General features: G+C 45.4%; 3 protein-coding genes across 3 annotated transcripts; 2 read left to right on the forward strand and 1 right to left on the reverse strand.

Annotated features, from left to right (window-relative positions):
• Positions 1–1,309: 1,309 nt before the first annotated feature.
• Positions 1,310–2,878, forward strand: LOC124700478 (putative pentatricopeptide repeat-containing protein At3g28640). Its single transcript, XM_047232601.1, has one exon. It carries the CDS (start codon positions 1,310–1,312, stop codon positions 2,789–2,791), a length of 1,482 nt encoding a protein of 493 aa, XP_047088557.1. The 3' UTR covers positions 2,792–2,878.
• A 209-nt stretch (positions 2,879–3,087) lies between these two features.
• LOC124704227 (WD repeat-containing protein PCN-like) lies at positions 3,088–8,173 on the reverse strand. The gene is made up of 11 exons (XM_047236470.1): positions 7,985–8,173; positions 7,750–7,881; positions 7,104–7,425; positions 6,955–7,018; positions 6,642–6,755; positions 6,401–6,563; positions 5,999–6,152; positions 5,333–5,919; positions 4,604–4,782; positions 4,143–4,397; positions 3,088–3,853 (listed from the first exon to the last, which is right to left on the reverse strand). Exons 1-11 carry the CDS (start codon positions 8,156–8,158, stop codon positions 3,550–3,552), a joined length of 2,448 nt encoding a protein of 815 aa, XP_047092426.1. The 5' UTR covers positions 8,159–8,173; the 3' UTR covers positions 3,088–3,549.
• A 6,483-nt stretch (positions 8,174–14,656) lies between these two features.
• On the forward strand, positions 14,657–19,120 carry LOC124704228 (glucose-1-phosphate adenylyltransferase large subunit-like). Its single transcript, XM_047236471.1, has 15 exons — positions 14,657–14,839; positions 14,923–15,036; positions 15,182–15,355; positions 15,460–15,552; positions 15,908–15,991; positions 16,072–16,127; positions 16,331–16,424; positions 16,585–16,697; positions 16,958–17,030; positions 17,412–17,492; positions 17,865–17,951; positions 18,132–18,236; positions 18,330–18,436; positions 18,535–18,595; positions 18,773–19,120. The coding sequence occupies exons 1-15, from the start codon at positions 14,672–14,674 to the stop codon at positions 18,872–18,874; spliced, it is 1,512 nt and encodes a 503-aa protein (XP_047092427.1). The 5' UTR covers positions 14,657–14,671; the 3' UTR covers positions 18,875–19,120.
• The last annotated feature ends 1,653 nt before the right edge of the window (positions 19,121–20,773 follow it).

Consider the following 20,773-nt stretch of genomic DNA (forward strand, 5'->3'; position numbering starts at 1 on the left):
CCGGCTTCCGAACTTCCGAAGGAAGAGAACCCATAGTGCAAGAGTAGGTTTAGGTGTCAGTGGAGGCCTAGCTAAGAGCATTTCTAACCGATCCCCAAAACTTAAACGAGTGAAACACCTCCCTATCATATATTTACTTCTCTAAAAAAAATGGTTCCTAACCTAACTCTTAAACTTAGAGGAGTAAAATGTTTTTCTCCTCATTTACAATATAATAGATCCAAACATATGCATATATAATCATAGATTAGTAGTGCATGCAACCCGATACAACACAATACATATCGATGCAGCCCGATACAATCGGTACATAGCCATCTACCTTAGATACAAACCGATACAGTCGATACAAACCATAGTGTTCAAGTTATGTATTAGGACGCATAACAAGAATGTGCCATCTATCCATGATCGACGATACCGATCTACCTTCTCCGCTTGTCTTTTCATCGAAATTCTCATGTTTTTCCCCTAAAATTGTAGGAATGGTTGATAAATGCCACTCTCTTCATATATTGCTTTCGAAAGTCCTTGATGGTGCCATGCAAAATACAACTCGTTGTCCTCGACCTCGGCTCACTTAGGGTTTCCATTACTGCATTTGTAAACAAAAGGTCCAATAAGCCACAACTTCTTCTACATTCTACAAAAAAGAAAAGGGAGGAAAATTACCTTTTTTCCAAATGTGTAGCGGTGTCGGTGCTCCGTCGCCAGAGCTACCTCCTCCAACTCCGGCCAAACATCCCGCGCACAGAGGCCAGTTCCAGGCGGCGGTACCGGCGATCCAACGACTGGCGAAGCCAACCCTAGGCCGCACGGGGTCTGCGGTGGGCGAGGAGAAGGGGGCGAGCTTCCACGTGGTATCGGTGGTGCGTAGGAGAACCGGCGGCTAGCCAAACCGCAGAGGCGAACGACTCTGAATTGGAACAAATCGATGCGGTGGCGTGGGCGGAGCTGCAACTCGATTCCGGCGATTTGGCTCACCGCCAGCAAGCGACTAGGAGTTGGGCAGGAGGGTGTCGTCTGCGAAGATGCAGGTCGATCGAGAGAGTTCAGCGGCGCGGGGTGGGGTTAGGTTTTTCTAGTGACGGCGGAGGTCCATTATTTAGGGGTCAGCGGAGCGCGGGAGCCGAAGATTGAAAGTTTTTCTTGGCTAAAGGTTTTAAGAGTTCGGCTTGATCCGGTTAAAGAATCGACGAAACCGAACTTTGTTAGAGATGCCCTAATCCAATGTGTTTGATCAGCCACTCAGCCCTTTTGAAGTATGCCATTCCCGCTGCTTCCTCCAGCGAAACCAAACCAGACCAGCATGCGCCCGTACATCCCCAAGACAACCTTCGCCTTCTGCCACTCCCTCCTCTCCTCCCGCTTCCGGCCATCCGCCGCCTGCTGCCCCGCCGCGCCGCTCCTCCCCGTCCAGGCCCTCCTCACCACGGCCGGCCTCTCGCCGCACCACCCGGAGCTCTCCCTCGTCGCGCTCAACTCCCTCCTCCGCATCCTCTCCCGGGGCGCCTCCTCGCCGGCGCACCCGCTCCTCGCCCTCCGCCTCCTCCTCCTCATGCTCTCCCCCTCCTCGCCGCTCCCCTCCCCGGACCACCTCTCCTTCCCGTTCGCCCTCTCCGCCGCCGCCGCCGCTCCCATCACCCCGCCCCCGGGGCCGCAGCTCCACGCGCTGCTCCTCAAGAACGCGCTCTTCCCCTCCGACCACTACGTCACCACCGCGCTGCTCCAGCTCCACGCGCCCCGCCCGGCCGACGCGCGGAGGGTGTTCGACGAGCTGCCGAGGCGGGAGGCCATCCACTACGACCTGCTGATCGGCGCCTACGCGCGCGCCGGGATGGCCGCCGAGGGGCTGGCGCTGTTCAGGGCCATGTTCGCGGACGGGGTGGCCCCGGACGCCGTCGTCCTCACGACGGCGATCGCGGCGTGCGCCCAGTCCGGCGCGCTCGAGTGCGGGGAGTGGGCGCACCGCTACGTGGAGCGCAACGCGCCCGCGCTGCTCGCGGACGCGTTCGTCGGGTCGGCGCTGGTGAGCATGTACGCCAAGTGCGGGTGCCTGCGGGAGGCCGTGAGGGTGTTCGAGGGAATGCCGGAGCGGAACGAGTTCGTCTGGGGCACCATGGTCGGCGCGTTCGCGGTGCACGGCATGGCCAGGGAGGCGGTGGCGTGCCTGGAGAGGATGGCGGGGGAGGACGGGGTGCGCCCCGACGGCGTGGCGGTGCTTGGGGCGCTGTCTGCGTGCGCGCATGCTGGTAAGGTTGAAGATGGGCTCGGCCTTCTCAGGGAGATGCGCCGGCGGTACGGCGTCGCTCCGGGGCACGAGCATTACAGCTGCGCGGTCGACATGCTGTGCCGGGTGGGGCGGCTGGAGGAAGCGGTGGAGCTGATCGGGAGGATGCCGATGGCCCCGCTCGCATCCGTGTGGGGATCCCTCCTGGCAGGCTGCCGGATGTACGGCAACGTCGAGTTGGCAGAGGTGGCAGCCAGTGAGCTCGAGAAGCTAGGCGCCGGTGCCGACCAGGGCGTCCACGTCCAGCTCTCCAACATTTATCTCGATGCCAACCGCAAGGATGATGCACGGAGGGTCCGAAAACTGATCGGCAGCAGGGGGCTCAAGAAGGTCCCGGCGTTTAGTGCGGTGGAGGTTGATGGCGAGTTAAGATCGTTCGTCGCTGACGACCAGGCGCATCCGCAGCGGTTCGAGATATGGGACGTGCTTGGGCTGCTCGCAGAGCAGATGGGGCCGAGTCCAGAGGAGGAAGAAGGAACAACTTTCGTTGCGCTCTTGTAAGTTGTAACAGGAAACCGAAACAATGTAGCAATACAAGCGTTGATACTGAGCAGTAAAGGGTACTTATTCATTCACTGACTAGGATATAAATATGAAGGTAATAACAGAAAAAAATTCAGCACGTTTTCAGCTCAAGTTCGAGCTCATGCGCCTCAAAGCAGGCTGTACGCTTTCAGCTCAGGTTCGAGCTCGCCTCAAGGTTGGCTGTCTGCGTTGATATACGATGAAAATGTTTGCAGACACTTTATTTCAGCTTCGATTCAAAACAGCTACTGGAAGAGCATGATAAATGTGCGAGAACGTTTCAATTTTGCAATTAGCATATCAGTTTCAATTTTGGTGTAGAGCAATCAAAGTTCTGCCATGTGCTCGCTTACACGCAGCACAACTGAAGGCATAGACAAACGGCAGTAGTGACATAACAGTAGTACTGATACATTGTTTACATGTGACAAAATTTGCGCACTTTAACACAGTACAACTTGTGCGGTGAGAAGTCCACTAAAGTACTTAATACTCAACTGAAGAAGAATACAAAGAGGCTACTCAAGAAACACAAGCCACTAGCAAAAAATTTAACCCAGCCTACTTGCTATCATCAGATGATACCAGCACACATTATGTACTACTACATCTTGGGAGTCACCGAGGGTCATATCAGATAGCTTGCTTGGGGATGGGAACATTTCATGGCTTCAACGAAAAAGAAAGAATGGGCTGCCTGTTACGAGTGCCACAAGTCCAGACGCTACTGTGGATCATGTCCCATAGATGTCTCTATGAACCGGTGCACCGAATCCTTTGACAACATCCATCCACCGCTTCTCTATTAATAGAACTGAACTGTCCAATAGGTGACCAAGAAACAGCACCGGATCTTTGAAAGCAACGAATTCAAAATTATTCCATTTCTCTTGTTTCAAATCTTCATCACGATCTTTTCGCTTAACCTTTGTTTTTGTAGCCTTATGTAGATCTGACTTTTCTGCTGATACAACCGAAACATGTGGCAATTGACCATCCTGACCAATTGGCAATCGAAAATCAATAAAGCACATTGCCCTGCGAAAGTAAAGAAAATTATGTTCAGTATCATGTTGATTATTGGCAGTCACCTAGCAACAGATCAAAAGCTAGCACAGAATACCAATCCCCATATACTCAGAATTTCTGAAAAATGAATACGAAAGGCACAAGGCCTGCAGAGTAGCGGGATCACGACATCAAAACACAGGCAGCAAATGCAAAGTAGCAAAAAACACTTCAGCAATAGAAAATAGTTACACTCATCAAAACACTTCAGCTATAGACCATACTAAATTAGCAAAACACTTGAGCAGTAGAAGATTACCTTGTACTGTAGACCACAACTGAAGATGAACATAGTGGAGGAAACGACAGGCCAATGACCTCTCCTGGAAATTCCTGGAAACTTCTGGGTAAATGATGTGTATTGCGCTTGGACCATTCACCTAGTTGTTTTGCTTCTACATCAAATACATAAACCTCATTTTTGGAGGTAGTTATGACAAGGGCATTGTTCTTGGGACAAAAGCCACCAGATGTAACCGAACCCTCATTCATTCTGGGTATGAACCAGTGTTGCCTGCAGACAGTGGAGAAAGTTCAGGTATGGTACAAAATTGTGCCCCCCATGCATAAGTATGATAACTAAATCACAAGCAAAAGGACAGCAAATCAGAACTTGTGAATCCCAAGATTAGAAACAGCACACAGTAGTAAATTACAATCTTACTAGACATGAAGCACATTCAAAAGGGTCACACAAAAATACACTATCATGAAGCATACCTCTGAACCTCCAGGTTAAATACGTAGATATCCCCAAAGCAGTTAACTGCTGCCACCCACTGCCCATCTGCGCTCAGAAACATTTTTGTCACAGGTGGTTCTTTGGAAGGTTGTGTTCCATCCATCGTTCTCGTAGGTTGAAATTCAATTGAAATTTTTCCTGCTGCAATATCAAAAACCTGATTTGTGCAGCAAGAAAGAAGTTAAAAGACATAAAATAACAGAGAAATGAGAAGACACACAAAAAAACATTACTGTGGACTCAACAGTCAAGATCTATACTGATAAAATATGCATTTCTAACAAATCGGTAAGATTGAGGGTGACATCTCATTACACAGCATACGTCCGAATTCAAAACCTGGTGATTTCATCATCATGCTAAATTCAACAGTAGCCAAGGGACAATTCGACAGAAGTGAACCTCGCATCAATTTGCAAAACCAGTTTAGTTAACCATGTATGATAATAACTAGGTCCAACATACTATACTGAGTGTACAGAACTTCAAATGTAATTTTCTCTAACTGCATATCTTTAATTTACAAAAATAGGTTCTTGTGAGCTAGAGCAAAAATAGTCTTCAGGCGCAAACCAGCCGCAACAACAATAACAGAAACACACTACTTACGTGAAGCAAACTGACATTGCAGACAAACAATGGAAATCATCTAATCATCATCTCCTATGAGTGTAAAAGTGGCGAGAGCGAGATCAAGAAAAACTTACGTATATTTTTCCATCATGGCAAGATAGTATCAGACTGGACGAGTCAGCAGTAAACATCATACTCTGAGCACAACGGATTTTCTTTTCCAAATTTATTTTATCTAGAGAGTACTTCTTTCCACCCTTCTGTTTTAGTGAGAAAAGGCGAGGCTTCGCACAGTCCGAATAGGCAAAGAGTGTTCCACTGGGGGAGATAGCACTAGAAATTATTTTACGGGACCCGTCGCTTTTCAGATGAACAACTTGACGTCGTATTTTAGCATCTCCTCTGGACGATGTACTTGGAATCAGTTTGTTCTGAACTGACACAAGTAGAACATCCAAGCAGTCCGCAGACTGCGCAAGCATCAGATAATCCCCATCAACTGTGCTATCTCTTGCCAGATTTATCAATGGGCGCTGAGGTGCAGGACAGAAGTTATGAGGTGCAAATTGAGTAAACTCCCGTGCTGAATAAGCAAACAGCTTGGTGTCGTCCCCACCAGAAATGAGCATTGGTACACCCAGATGTGCCCACTTGTGGTAACTGAATTCAATGGGCTTTTCGCGCCGGCGACTCTTTACTGCCTTTTCCTCTGGTAAATCATCTACAGAATACAAGAACAGATATATCAGTGTTAGCCCAGTTGGAGGTAAGACTATTACAGTATAAAAGAAAGCACAAACCTTCTTTGCAAACTGGTACGGCCATAGTCAATGCCCTTACATCATGAGAATGGGCTCTGACATATCCCACATAGACCCACTTGTGGGATTGCTCTTCGGCAACCTTCTGATTGTGAGCACTGAACTCATCCTTTGATGCTTTGTACAAAATTACCTAGAGATCCACCATCAAATTAGAAAGAGAGGGAAAACAGTAGGTATATGCTTGACTCAAAGATTTTTGAATTGCAATAAAATGAAACACCCCATTTAACTGCCAAGTCTATTTCCAATGCATATGTGTTGTATCTACTGCACCTATATCATTTTAAGTGTTCGAAGGCAAAACACAAACTGAGAAAGACAGAAGTTTTCGCAAGTGTAGTTAATCCACCTAACAGCTGTTTCAGCAATGCTACCAACCTGCCCATCAGATCCTGCAGAAAATACCCGGTTCTGACTAGGCACAGTTGCTAGTGCATTCACATCGCCCTTATGGTAAGTGTGAGCTTGCAAAAGAGTTCCATGGCGGCTATCCCAAAATTGTACGCTCCCAGAACTATCTCCACTAACAAGGGTTCCACACCTGCATAGCAACAGAAATGATCAACAAAAGCTAGTTCAGGGATAAGAACATTGAACCTAAGGATATGCTTTATCTCACCTCAGAATTAGCAACGATAATATACAAAGTTCACGTCCACTACCAACCCCTCCTAATCCGGCAGTGATGCGATACTTTTCATGGAATAATGCTGAATCCCAGCATCTAATTAATCTGCCAAACATAATACAAGAGAATATCACAAATAAACCCATGGTGTTTACACTGTCATATACATGTGATGACCCATAACTGAGAATTATCTATAGAACATAAGGGAAGAAGCTGAACAGTCCACTTATATACTCACGGTAAGAATCACCCAATCAATCACAAAAACCTATTTACACTGGAAAATGGGAGGTTAACATACCCATCGCTGCTTCCAGAAAATATGAATTTGGCATCATTACTCCACGTCACACTCAAAACTCGTCCTGGAAGGAAGCACAAAAATAATCACCAAAGCTGAAATAACAAGCAAAACAGGGAGATGACAGACAGATATACAACAACGCATACCGCTCACTCCTGGAAGAGATCTGTAGTAAGTCAATGCACCAGATTCAGGCACATTATACAAGCGCACAGAGCCATCGTCACACGCCAGGGCCAAACGCTGAAACTCATTCACACGGTACGAAGAGCTAGTCTTGGCAGAATCATCTTCATCGTCAGAACTGTCACCATCATCAACGTAGCTTAACTCAGAGTCGGCGCAGCCATTCTGATTTGCATGGCCGTTTGCGGCGCATTCTGAGCTTTTACTTCCAGGAAACAGTTGATCGTATCCAGGCTCCATGGCCATCTGCCAGACCGCTCCTCTGAGAGTGTCTAGTACAGTCTACAAAGGAGGACAATAAAACCATCATGAAGCATCCAGAAAGTCAGAAGGATTAATGGAAATATATACACATGCAAACAGCTAATGGAATTTACGCCGATAGACAACTAGGAAGCTGCATCTTTTGCACCAAATATTTTTACAACCCAATCACATGCTTACGGCTGCTATTATGGATAAACCTCAACTTCAGGTCATTGCTGCATATTCCCAGCAAAGCAAGTTGGAAGCAAATCGCCCCATGTTTGTGAAACGGCACGTGCATTTGAACTGGAACTGAAATTGAAATGTAGCATAAGCATGGAATACTCGCAGCAGTGGCACCTTTTGCTTTAGGTTGAAGAGATCCCATTCTGCCACGGACCCATCGACGCTGGAAGAGAGCAGCCGCCCTCCCGCGCCGGTTGGGACCCAGACAAGCGACGTGACCCTCGGCTCCGACCTCCCCTGTATAGTCTGCGGCCACAGAAACCCCAAAATCAGGTCACGGAGAATTTCCCAGGTTGCTTAGCGGGGAGGGACGCGGCGGCGTTGGGAGTGAGGGTGAGGGGATGCGTACGAGCTGGTGGTGCCAGCCGACGGAGCCGGGGGAGACGAGCCAGAGCTCGAGGGAGCCGTCCTCCCGCGCGGCGGCCACCTGGGAGGCGCAGGGGGAGGTGGCCAGCGCCACGACGGGGGACGGCGTCCAGGCGACCGCGCCGCCGCCGAGGCGGTGGACGCGGTGCTTCTCCATGGGCGATCCGCGCGGTGTGGAAGGCTCCGGGAGGCCGCCGCGGAGTGGGATGGTGATGGTGGTGGAGGGAGAGAGAGGCGGCTCGCCGCTCGTTTAGGGTTTTGCGGAGGAGAGGTGAAGTAGGGTTGGCTTTGGGAGACGAGACGCAAAGCGTGAGGGCCACGGGAGATGACGGCCATTTTAAGCGGCGGGACGGCTTACTGGGCTTCACGTGTCCACGACGTGGTTTTGGGCTTCCCAACCGGAAAATGTGTCTGGGCACGAACTGGAAAAAAAACGGGATTAACGATCGAGAGTTTCACACAACATATGGTAAACGGCATTGTGCTCCATTCTTGCCAAATGTAGCACATATAAGTTTTTTTTAAAAGTAAAACAACATAAAGTTTGATCAAATGCTTAGAAAAAGTATCAACATATAGAAGAGCAAACTAATACTATTGGATTTATCATAATGTGTATTTTTAAATGGTGTACATTTGGTATTGCAGATATAGATAATTTTCTCCATAAACTTGGTAAAAAAATTCATTGTTTCACTATTTAAAAACATTATATGCACTACAATGTTGTAATGAGGGATTATTGAATTTAGAACAAAAATAATTACGGAAATATAACCACTAAAGCAGGAAAATTTTGTTGGCCAAGAAAAATTACTTTCGGTGGGACATGGGAGTATAGTTACTATTTCGCTGATCATGAAAAAGTTGGTACAAGAAATTACTCGGTATTACATAAAGAATAAGCTAAGACCTTGAGAAATGCTCTATAAATCGGCTAAACTAGTTCTAAAAGCAATGCCATACTAAAGAAATGATCAGTGAGAGGCAAAGACACACAATGTTGAAACCACCATGTCATCATTTGTCACTGGCCCCACATGCAAGTAGTTTGCTCCTACTTTACCAATCGTGCCAGGACCAAGCCCCCGACAAGCACATTCGTCTCCACCATAGATGTTAGAGAGAGAGAGGACATATCCGAAGGAAACTGGTATGTACCTCTCCACCTGGAGCCATGTATGCTACCACAACCATCTCATCGTCCAAAAAGTCCTATGCCTTCGAGCTTACATAGGTTGAGTCAGCATATCTAGACCGAGCAAGCTCGTGCCTTTGCAAGATGTAGTTCTTCATGGCCACGTTAGATTTGGTTAGCTCATGCAGCCACGTGCTAGAACTAGTTGTCCCACACCTCCATTGACAACCACCAAAAGCGCATTGACATACATCACCACACTTAAATATGTTGGAGCATCGCCGCCATGCAGGCAAGTCGGTGTAGCATCAAATATGGAGGTCGACATCACCACATGAGTCAGGCATACATTGTTTATCACCAAAAGAAAGACAAAAGAAGAAGTGTTGGACCCTCTTACCCTTGTTGAAAGAGCACCACCACAATGCCCACTACATGTGACAGAGGGTTCCGCGGGGAGAGAAATGGGTGCAGCGAGGAGAGAAAGGGTAGGGGAAATATTGATATTTAGGTTGGGGGCAGAGGAGAGAAACATAGGAAGTATGTGAAAAATGGTAGCAAGAGTAAGAAAATATGATTATTATAATTCACATCAACAGCAAGGTCATTATAGTGCCATATAGTGCCATAGTTGATGGGTACCATGATTATTTATGTATGAAATATAACTTGTTTTGAATACGAAATTTCTAGGTTGGAAGTTGGATTTGCGCGTTCGAGAAAGCATGGGTTTGCACCGCCCTCTCGTAGTACAAGGGTACTCGTAAGTCTACACTTAAATTAACCTCTGAGCCTATCGGGTACTTATATGGATATGATACGTCTCCAACGTATCGATAATTTCTTATGATCCATGCCATATTATTGATGATACCTACATGTTTTATGCACACTTTATGTCATATTCGTGCATTTTCTGGAACTAACCTATTAACAAGATGCCGAAGAGCCGATTCTGTTGTTCTCGCTGTTTTTGGTTTCGAAATCCCGGTAACGAAATATTCTCGGAATTGGACGAAATCAAGACCCGGGGTCCTATTTTGCCACGAAGCTTCGGAAGACCGAAGAGGAGTCGAAGTGGGGCCACGAGGAGCCGCCACTATAGGGCGGCGCGGCCCGGCCCTTGGCCGCGCCGACCTGTAGTGTGGGGCCCCGTGTGGCCCCCCACGTTGCCCTTCCGCCTACTTAAAGCCTCCGTCGCGAAACCCCCGATGCGAAGAACCACGATACGGAAAACCTTCCGGAGACGCCGCCGCCGCCAATCCCATCTCGGGGGATTCCGGAGATCTCCTCCGGCACCCGGAGAGGGATTCATCTCCCGGAGGACTCTACACCGCCATGGTCGCCTCCGGAGTGATGAGTGAGTAGTTCACCCCTGGACTATGGGTCCATAGCAGTAGCTAGATGGTTGTCTTCTCCTCATTGTGCTTCATTGTTGGATCTTGTGAGCTGCCTAACATGATCAAGATCATCTATCCGTAATACTCTATGTTGTGTTTGTCGGGATCCGATGGATAGAGAATACCATGTTATGTTAATTATCAAGTTATTACATATGTGTTGTTTATGATCTTGCATGCTCTCCGTTATTAGTAGAGGCTCTGGCCAAGTTTTTGCTCTTAACTCCAAGAGGGAGTATTTATGCTCGATAGTGGGTTCATGCCTGCATTGACACCGAGACAGGTGACGAAAAGTTCTAAGGTTGTGTTGTCTTGTTGCCACTAGGGATAAAACATTGATGCTATGTCCGAGGATGTAGTTATTGATTACATTACGCACCATACTTAATGCAATTGTCCGTTGCTTTGCAACTTAATACTGGAAGGGGTTCGGACGATAACCTCGAAGGTGGACTTTTTAGGCATAGATACGGTTGGATGGCGGTCTATGTACTTTGTCATAATGCCCAATTAAATCTCACTGTACTTATCATGACATGTATGTGCATTGTTATGCCCTCTCTATTTGTCAATTGCCCGACTGTAATTTGTTCACCCAACATGCTTTTATCTTATGGGAGAGACACCTCTAGTGAACTGTGGACCCCGGTCCATTCTTTAATACTGAAATACAAATCTGCTGCAATACTTGTTTTTACTGTTTTCTTGCAAACAATCATCTTCCACACAATACGGTTATCATTGTTACAGCAAGCCGGTGAGATTGACAACCTCACTGTTTCGTTGGGGCAAAGTACTTTGGATTGTGTTGTGCAGGTTCCACGTTGGCGCCGGAATCCCTGGTGTTGCGCCGCACTACATCCCGCCGCCATCAACCTTCAACGTGCTTCTTGGCTCCTCCTGGTTCGATAAACCTTGGTTTCTTTCTGAGGGAAAACTTGCTGCTGCGCATCATACCTTCCTCTTGGGGTTCCCAACGAACGTGTGAGTTACACGCCATCAGGATACAACTAATATGTGTTACAAAAGAGACACATGGGTTTAGTTGGGCTAGTGTTTCCCAATATGGTATGCATGGATCAGGAGGTAGTGAGAAGAGCCCATGATAGGAAGAGAGGGAAATGCCTAGCATACTTTTTTTTGCGAAACACGGTACAATCAAAGACGCTCACACACACGCGCCTATGAACGCACGCACACCCTACCTCTATGAGCACTTCCGAGAGACTGCGTCAAAGATTTGATCCGTCGGGTCTTGAGATTGACGTAGTCACCACAGACGCCTCGCTGTCGACGGGAACGTCGTCTCCCACTGAAGAACATTCCGCCTTTATGAGACGCCAAAGTGTCAAATCCGGGATTTGAACTCTGGTGGGCTAGGGATGTCACTACCCTCCTAACCATCCAACCACAGGTGGTTCTCACCAAACTATTTTCCCAAGACTACAATAATCGGAAAATTGATGGTGCTTAGGCAGTTGGTCCGAAAATACTCAACGGATGACCTGGCATTAGAACCTCACCAACCGATAAGATAGGCCATGTAAAATTCTAGGTGCTTAGAAAAGTGCTCAAGGTCTTCCTTAAGCAGTAGCACTTACTTGTAGAGCAAAGGTGTCTAGTTAGGCATATGCCTAGTATAATTAAGCACCAATACTTAAAGAAAAACCAAGCTTTTTATAAGAATTTATTTAAGCACCTCCCATTATACATGCCCTAAGAAACAAAGTAGTCACACCTTTATTTACTTGCCCTTCTTGTCTATAATCCACACCGGTAGTCTTTTGAGACCGAATGAATTTCGGCATATCAAAATTCTCATAAAATCCTTCTAGAGCTCTCTACAAATAAGATTATGTAAGTCTTTTTGTTCACGGTCAAACTCATATTTCAAGATTCATGACTAAAAACCATGACGAAGCCACCACCAACTTCTTGGGCACATTCCTCAAAAGTGGAGCATTGAGTCTGTGGCAACTGTAGACGTTTATAGCTAGGTCACTCACTTCTTTCAAGTGGTGGATCAACTATCTCATTTTTATCGGATGCATGTAATTAATATCTCGATGGTACAAAATATATCTTCATCTTCAACTATTCTTTCTAATGGGTCATACATGATTTGTTTTCGACTAGATGGATCTCTTCTCGTCAATTTTTCATTAACCATGACGACACCAACACCAAGTTATTGATCTTGTTCACCAAAATTGGAGGCATTGAGTCGGTGGAAACTGTAGAGGTTTCTAGCTAGGCCACTCACTGCATATAAGTGGTTGATTAACTATTTCATTTTTATTGGATGCATGTAATTAATATATCAATGGTGGTACCAAACATATCTTCATCTTCAACTATTATTTCTAACGGGTCATATGCTACTTTTTTCAACTAGATGAATATCTCCGCGTCGATTTTTCATCAACCATGACGACACCAACACCAAGTTCTTGAGCTTGTTCCGCAAAATTAGAGGCATTGAGTCGGTAGAAACTATAGAGGTTTCTATCAAGGCCAGTCAGTGCATCTAAGTGGTTGATCAACTATTTCATTTTTATTGGATGCATATAATTAATATATCAATGGTCCCATATATATCTTCATCTTCAACTATTCTTTGTAATGGGTCATACATTAGTTTTTAAAATAGATTAATATCTCCGCGTCGATTTTTCATCGACCATGACGACACCAACACCAACTTCTTGAGCTTGTTCCTCAAAATTGGAGGCATTTAATCGGTGCCAGCTTTAGAGGTTTCTATCTAGGCCACTCATTGCTTTCAAGTGGTGAATCGACTATTTCATTTTTTACTGGATGCATGTAATTAATATCACAATGGTGCCAAATATATCTTCATCTTCAACCATTCTTTCTAATGAGTCATACGTGATTTCTTTTCGACTGGATGAATCTCTCCTCGTCGATTTTTCATTAATGAAATTGCCACTGTTTTATAATAGAATAAAAAAAACTCAAGTAGTTCACATAAGCATGGAATTATGTCATGTATTACATTGTGTAATGTGGATTCAGAATTACAAATTGTAATGTGTAATTAGGTAGTTAACATATCTTGAAGCATCAAATTATTTACATACCAAGCTAAAAAAATGTAGAAAATATGTGGAAGCTTTGGCTTACAGATAGGAAACTAGCGAATCGACGTTTCTCAAATCCTAAACTGTGTAATAATTATATGCATATTTTGGCTCCATGATATACAAATTGCCAAATTACATATTTCTAACACTAAATTCAAGGCAATGTTCTTGTGCTGCTCTACCCCTTGCTTCACACTTGTTTACGACCCCAACTCTAAAAATGATCACAATTCACCTCCAAACTTCCGATACCGTGGTTTCGTTCTTACGTGGCATGGCAGTTAACAAGCCTTAGCCGATGTGGCATTTTAGTCGATATAAAATAAAAAAATAAAACAAAGAGAAAAAATACTACTGGCGACACGCCGGCCCCGCATGTCATCCTAAACCACCTCTTCCTCTCATGTGGCTCATGAGTGATGAGTCACCATTGCCCCACCCAGTGTCTCACCATCACAATCCAGCATGCAAGCTTCCAAACTCCAAACCCACAAAGATCTGGAGCAGATGTATCCAAAGAAATTTTGCGCAGGAAGATCTGGAATATGCCACCCAGGCCTGAAGAAAGCCCAGACCCATTTCGTGGCTGCCGGCTGCCGTGCCGTTGCAGGCAGTGGGCCCACGTCCCCATGAGGCACGAGAGCTCGAAAAACTACAAGCAGCCAAGGCTTGCTGCGAGAGCCGACGTGTGGACGCCAGGCCCTCGCGCCGGATAGCGTGGCGACGCCGAGCCACACCTCACGACACGCCCACCAACCCGCACGCCAACTGACATCGTGTGCCCCACGGTTGCCGCGGCCCACACGTCAGTGGCAGCTACACGACGGAGCTGTAGGTGGGAAAGGGTTTAAAGCGTCGTCTACCTTCCTATTCCACCATTCCCATGCTGCCGCCGAGCACTGGAAAGGCTTGAGACTCACGAGGAGCGTGGTAGGATTGGACGCGCCCACCGCCCACCTCCGTGACATTTGCGACGGGAGGCTCCCGGCCGGCTGGATCGATCCTCGGCGGCCGCGCGCGCGCGCTCCATGGACCTGCGCGTCGCTGCCCCCGCCTCCGTGGCCGCGGCCGCGCGCCGGGGCGTGCTCGGCGGCGGAGGCGCGAGCCTCCGAGGGCTCGGTGGCCGCCGGCGCAGCCTCTCCGTGCGGACGTCCGTCGCCACCACAGAGCCCGCCGCCACCGCCGCCGTCGGCGCCGTCAGTAACACATCCTCCCACCCTGTTTCTGTCCGTGTGGCTAGCTCTGTTCGTAACTGTTTGTGTGGGTGGGGTTTCTGCAGACGGAGGATGAGGACGTGGACACGAGGAACCCGAGGACGGTGGTGGCGGTCATCCTCGGCGGCGGCGCCGGGACCAGGCTCTTCCCGCTCACCAAGCGCAGGGCCAAGCCCGCGGTCAGTACTAGCACAGCTTAATTACTCGCCCGATCAATTCTCTCCGGCGGGTCGATGCCTTCCTCTGCCCCCACGATTCGGCAAATGCGAATAGATTAATCTCATGGTCGTCTTGTCAAATTGGCGCTGCGTTCCCTCCGTGCAGGTGCCGATAGGGGGCGCGTACAGGCTGATCGACGTGCCCATGAGCAACTGCATCAACAGCGGGATCAACAAGGTGTACGTCCTCACCCAGTTCAACTCAGCCTCCCTCAACCGGCACCTCTCCAGGGCCTACAATTTCAGCAATGGGGTCGGCTTCGGAGACGGTTTCGTCGAGGTGTGAAATTCTCGAATTCAGACCACGTATACCTGAACACCAGCTGCAATGAGTCTTTTTGGGAGTTAATTTGATCAGCTGAAATGGGGATAACTGTCTTTCAGGTGCTGGCTGCGACTCAGAGGCCTGGGTTGGAGGGGAAGAGGTGGTTTCAGGGTACCGCTGACGCGGTTCGGCAGTTTGATTGGCTTTTCGATGTACGTTTTCTCTTGGTGTGTGGGATGTATGCAAGATGTTTAGCTTTTCAGCAATGTGGTTGGTACGAAACTGAGTTGTTTCATTGTAGTGTCAAATGCACAATGCCATTTACCTATTTTTGGAAAACACAAAGCCACTTAGATACAGGCCTGTTTGGTAAATTTAGTCCGTTGCATACCTGTGTGATGAGCACTATTTGTGCCCCTGTTACAGTGATTCAGTTCGAGAATCAAGAGACTGTTTGTGTTCAGATGTACTTTTCTATTCCTTGTTTTGTTTTATACTATTAGTATTCTACTGAAAATCCTCATGCTGCCACTTACATGACGGTACCATGCGTTTTTGCTTTTTTAGGATGCCAAATCTAAGGACATAGAGGATGTGCTGATTCTTTCTGGTGATCACCTCTACCGTATGGACTACATGGATTTTGTTCAGGTAATTACTGCATACAATTTTTTTTTGCAGTTCTCTGTCAAAGTTTATGATTAAACTGTTCTTGCCATTTCGATATGCAGAGTCATCGGCAGAGAGATGCAGGCATCAGCATCTGTTGCTTGCCTATTGATGATAGGTGATTTCCTTTCCATCTCAGTAGCTAATGTACAAGAAGTCACAAGTGGCCATCCGTACAAAATTAACTTTTCAATTCAATAATTATCCTTGCTTTGTTCAGGCAAAAGTTTGATTTTGAGCATATAGTAAACTATTTGATGTAATACTCTGTTAGTTAGTTCCCTGCGGATGCAAAACAAATAATTCTGTTTTCTATGTCAGCCGGGCATCGGATTTTGGTCTAATGAAGATAGACGACACAGGAAGAGTCATTTCATTTAGTGAAAAACCAAAAGGAGCTGATTTAAAGGCAATGGTAAGCTGTATTGGTTTCTTCATGCAACTCACCTCTCCTGTATAAATTATAATGGTATTCTAGATGGCCAAATGCACAATGTTTCAGTTTGTTCCACTTGAAAATGAGCATTCAAATAAAACAAAACCGAAATTCATGAGGCATTCTCTTTTTTTGGCAGCAAGTTGACACCACTATACTAGGCTTACCCAAGGAGGAAGCAGAAAAGAAACCATACATAGCTTCAATGGGGGTATATCTATTTAAGAAAGAGCTACTTCTAAATCTTTTAAGGTATGTCAATTCAACTTACTAGACCTCAAATTAATTTCAATTGAATATTTAATTCCATTCTATCTGGAACAAAAGTTTCTAATATTCTCCAAATAAAAGTTGAACTTCCAAAGTTCTAGTGAAATGCCATTTGACATTTAAAGTACCAACAAAGCTGTTTAATGTTCAGAAAATACCTTATGTTGCAGTAAGGTGCATTTTCCATAGAACAACTTAATCACAAGTAGATCTTAATATCTAGTGCATTGTTGTTAGGTCAGATGGCGTTTTCCCACTGCAAATGATTTTGGGTCTGAAATAATTCCTGCTGCAGCAAAAGAGATCAATGTAAAGGTATGTCAACATCGTAAGTGCCATCATTACTAGGCATGCTGTGTAAGTTTGTTTCGCTAGATCAAGAACATAATGTCTGTCACTAGTTCATTCATGTTTCCGTTATTGCCTGTAAAAGATTAACATACCGCATACCTAGCATGTGGTGTTGTCAGCAACTCAGCATGATATACAGATCCATTGTTCTATTGCAGTCAGACACCTAAAACTGCACAACAGGAAAACTAAATTGAATGATGTTATTACCAGAGTATTGGCATTATAGTTCTCTGTTACTGCACTAGCTATTTAAGTTTCAAAAATGTTAATACTGTGTCTTTACGCTATATCATTTCATTAAACCCATATGATGTCACTGATATCTAATATTCAACTCTTCAGGCATATCTATTCAACGATTACTGGGAAGATATTGGAACTATCAAATCCTTCTTTGAAGCAAATCTTGCCCTCGCTGAACAGGTATGCATAATCTGTGCAAATTAATAGAAAGCTGTCTCTTTACTTTTTAAATATTTTATCAGTTCTAGTCCTTCTTCTTTTCCTTCACCTACTCTTCTACATTCTCGGTCGTGATATTAGTGTTATTCAATCTGTGGTGTAATAGTAGCTCTTATGCAATATGATTGTCAATTGCTATGGCCCAATGGGGCAGTACATATATACTCTGTACAAGATGGAAGAATTACAAAGAGCACTCTACAACAGAGTAAATACAATGTACTAGCACTAATAATAAGCATCAAGCAATGAACTTTTTTTTTGTGCAAGAAGTCAAGTAAAAAACTTGGAAGCTTTTGTAACATGTGATCATCTTTTGATTAAACTATGCAGCCTCCAGGGTTCAGCTTCTATGATGCTAGCAAACCGATGTACACATCACGGAGAAACCTACCACCATCTATGATCAGCAGTAGTAAGGTTATATACTATGACTCCCATTCCGCGGTACTTTTGTTCTTGAAATTCTGTCTGTACTATTTTAGTAGGAAATATTCTTTAAAATTCATCAGCATTACCATGGTACTTTCCCTTCACGTCCTTAATAATATAGAAATATTTGGCTCCCCTGCCATCTGACATGTAGGAGGACCATTGCAGATCACAGATTCAATCATTTCCCATGGATGTTTCTTGGACAGCTGCAGGGTAGAACACAGTGTCGTCGGTGTCCGTTCTCGAGTAGGCTCCAACGTGCACCTCAAGGTCAGACCTCTTACTTGCAAAAGGCATAGAGAACCACTATAATAAAATATAGTCTTCCACAATAACAGCAAATGTTGTGTTTCATTTCTGCAGGATACGGTAATGCTCGGCGCTGACTTCTACGAAACTGATGGGGAAAGAGGCGACCAGCTGGCGGAAGGAAAGGTTCCGATCGGGATCGGGGAGAACACATCGATTCAGTATGCACGCATATTAACTTCCTAGCTCATCACGCACCACATTAGACATCGTGCTGTATCATTGTTGACTCCAAATATCTACATCTTGTTCTGCGCAGAAAATGCATTATTGACAAGAACGCGAGGATAGGGAAGAATGTGACAATCGCTAACGCTGAGGTATGGCTGATGATATCTGCCACCTTGTTTCTTCAAGAAGAGTAGCATAGTGATCTGACTACATGTCTACATACTAAGCTGAAAAGATCAATTTCTAGTGCACCATTCTTCGGAGTTTGTGCCATCAGAATATGTACTGGACTACTGAACCCGTGGTTCGCTGTTTTGTTTTTGCAGGGCGTAGAGGAGTCAGACAGGACATCGGAAGGCTTCTACATCCGATCAGGCATCACGGTGGTACTGAAGAACTCAGTGATTGCGGACGGATTAGTCATCTGAGCTGAAGAACAGGTGCCCCAGTTCAGTGAGAGAAGTCTGACACAAGGATTCACGACCGGAACAGAACAATCATTAGAATCCGTTGTATTCTTCCAATAAGATGTGTAGCAGTCGTGAGCTGTTCCTTGTGCATACAAGATCATTTGGCTCAAAAATTCATGTGTCTCGCCGTACTGCTGTGAAACTCGAACATCGTTGTGAAACATAACATCAATAATGCTGAAAATCCTCAGCCTTTCAGTTTTATGGGCTATTGCTAGTTGAACAATGTGCATTAGAAGCTTTAGTCAATTTTATGTTCTGAATATTTCTTAAATACAAATATCTATTCCATTAACTGGTTACGGTGGCAGAGGTTATGGGTAGCACACCTCTGAATATTGAATATTGCATTCAGAGTTCAGAACGTCATTAATTAGGGACAAGTAGACAGCTTGGCTCCATTTGGTTGAATGGTTAATGTCAGTCCATCTATCTAAAGAACATGATAGCTTCATACGGAAATTACATGTTAGGGGGATCTTTTAGGTTAATAGCTTCATACAAGAATTATGGAACGGAGGGAGTACTTGAAAATGACAAATGAAAGTCATATTTTTTCACAAGAAATTTATTTGAAAATTTAAGGTACCTCTAAAAATAAAGATTCTGTCTAGTTCCTTTGGAAAAAAAAGTGATTCTTACTAAGGACAATCTAGCTAACCGTAGTTGGAATGGGAGCATGAAGTGTGGTTTTTGTGATGTGGATGAAACAATACGACGTCTGTTTCTCAATGGTCTTATTTTTTTTATTTTTGTGCCCCGCTTTCATTAGTACTACTCAGTTATGCCCACCACGGATAGCTTTCCTCACTTTTTCCTCCAGACTCCATACTAGCCTCATGAAATGCCCACAGAGCGTTTTTTGTCGAGTCAAGGGCCCTTTGATTGTTGCTTGGTTGTCTTCCTAACATGAGTGAAACCTTAAATTGCTGACAGGTGAGACCATGATGCCCCCAATTTTCCCTTTCTCGTCCATCGTCCCCACCAAATCCATCCTACATTCGGCGGCTCGTCGCCGACCAATCCACTGCTCTGCCGACTCTACCCCCATTCCATGCCCACCTTATAGCAACCAAATCGCTCAAGGCGAGATTGAGGGGAGCTGCAATGAGGCACCAATGGTGAGCTCCAATGCCCTTTGGTCTATTCACCACGGTGAGGATTGGGTCCAACCAGGATCAAATAACTCCTGGATTCCAGCTAGGTATGCACCGAATCTATGATCTAACTACTAAAATATGGCTTCACTTAGCTAGGGATTTGACCATAGGGCAAAAATTTGTTGCTTGCCTGGCAACATTATTTTTCCATCCAATAAGATGGACCAGAAGAGTGCATTTGGCTGGCAAATAGACTGGAGACTGCCCAACAAGGAACACCCGGGAATGAGATAGTGAACTAGCAAAAACCACAAGAGCAAGAAAAGGGTTGATGTATAAACAATTGAATTTGAACTTTAGAATAACTTTATTTTGAACTGAATGTTGTAGTAATTTGAATGTTTTGCGGTGTGCAAGCTTGAATTTATTATGGTCTGCAAACTTGAACTTTTACATACCTAGAGAGAATTCTATGGCAAGGCCTTGTGTTTTCAACCTTTTATCCGCCCATTTGGTCATTTGATTAGAAACTCAAGATAAGTCATACATGATAGACCATTTTCAGGACACTTTAGTAGTATTTTTCATGACAACTAAGCCACTTATTAGAACTCCATGCGAATGGATTACATTTGTATTTGTATTTTTATGTTTTGGTATTCATTATTCAAAATGGGGTCAAATTGTTGGCATGTTCATTCATAGTAAGGGGTCAAGTCTTCCAAATTTCTTTGTGGCTACTGCCAAATCCTATTAA

Source organism: Lolium rigidum, chromosome 3 (genome assembly GCF_022539505.1).
Source record: "Lolium rigidum isolate FL_2022 chromosome 3, APGP_CSIRO_Lrig_0.1, whole genome shotgun sequence".
Taxonomy (NCBI): domain Eukaryota; kingdom Viridiplantae; phylum Streptophyta; class Magnoliopsida; order Poales; family Poaceae; genus Lolium; species Lolium rigidum.